Source organism: Penaeus monodon, chromosome 27 (assembly GCF_015228065.2).
Source record: "Penaeus monodon isolate SGIC_2016 chromosome 27, NSTDA_Pmon_1, whole genome shotgun sequence".
Lineage (NCBI taxonomy): Eukaryota > Metazoa > Arthropoda > Malacostraca > Decapoda > Penaeidae > Penaeus > Penaeus monodon.
Window position 1 is genome coordinate 8,009,308 of NC_051412.1, and position 1,037 is coordinate 8,010,344.

The 1,037-nt window shown below is 40.4% G+C and overlaps 1 protein-coding gene across 1 annotated transcript; it reads left to right on the forward strand.

Annotated features, from left to right (window-relative positions):
• Window positions 1-256: 256 nt before the first annotated feature.
• LOC119590408 (carbohydrate sulfotransferase 3-like) lies at window positions 257-768 on the forward strand (the record flags this gene model as incomplete). Its single annotated transcript, XM_037939076.1, is given in 1 exon segment — window positions 257-768. A coding segment is annotated over 1 exon segment (512 nt), but the record flags the coding sequence as incomplete, so codon positions are not given.
• Window positions 769-1,037: the final 269 nt, after the last annotated feature.

Genomic DNA, 1,037 nt, shown 5'->3' on the forward strand with positions numbered 1-1,037 from the left:
CTGACGATATTCTTGAACGAGATTGCCCATATTTATTCTAAACGAGAAATTTCATGGAAAGACGTCATGTTAATAGCTACATTATTTACTTTCTTAAGATAATTTCTAGAACAGTAGTAAGCATCTTTTCACATTCTATACTTAACTGAATATGTCTATAGTTTTACAAATATAGGCTTTACTTGCTATTTGGTGATTTTTATAGTTCATTAAACATTGATAAATTAACTTTTTTCGGAATTGTTGTTGGTTTAAGATACGCTGCACGACCTTGATGTGATAGAACGAATTTGCAAGGCATCTCAGGTCCGTGTGATGAAGGTGGTACGGGCGCATATCAACCAGGTGTTGCCACTTCTATACACCACAAGTTGGCCTGACTTCGCAAGAAGGGAGGAGGAGACACCATCCCACCCCCCCTCCTTCAGGTTGATCTACTTGATAAGGGATCCGCGGGCTATTCTCACATCCATCTTAGAGCGAGAGATGGACTTCAGCTCACAAAAAAAGGATCCGGAAATTCTGTGTGACACATTAATGCAAGACCTACAGGCACTTAAGGCACTGTCTCGTCAACTTCACCGTTTTGTTACTGTTATCAGGCAAGATGTATTTACCAGTTCAAGTTATATTTTCCTTGATCCATCCACCTTCTTTTCGCTCTCGCTTCTGTTCCAAATGCTCTTTCATTTTTCTTCTTCCTATTTTGTCATCATATTTTTCGTCACTATTGTTCCTCTTTCGCCCCATTGTTTTTCTAACTCATAAATAACTTCTCTCCTAATTTAACCTCTCCTCATCTTATTCCTCAGATATGAAGACATGGTCACTGATGCAGTTCGGTCAGCTGAGAGAATCTTCCGATTTATCAATCTTCCGCTAACCGTGGATGTCCAGCAGTTCCTTCTTGACCATCATAAAGACCGATATGTACTTCCTCCCCCGACCATGCGGCATACTTCAGCTTATACTGTGCTTAGACGTGCTTGGCCTTCTCTTACTCAGTGGCGTTCTCCTATAAATGAGACACTACACAA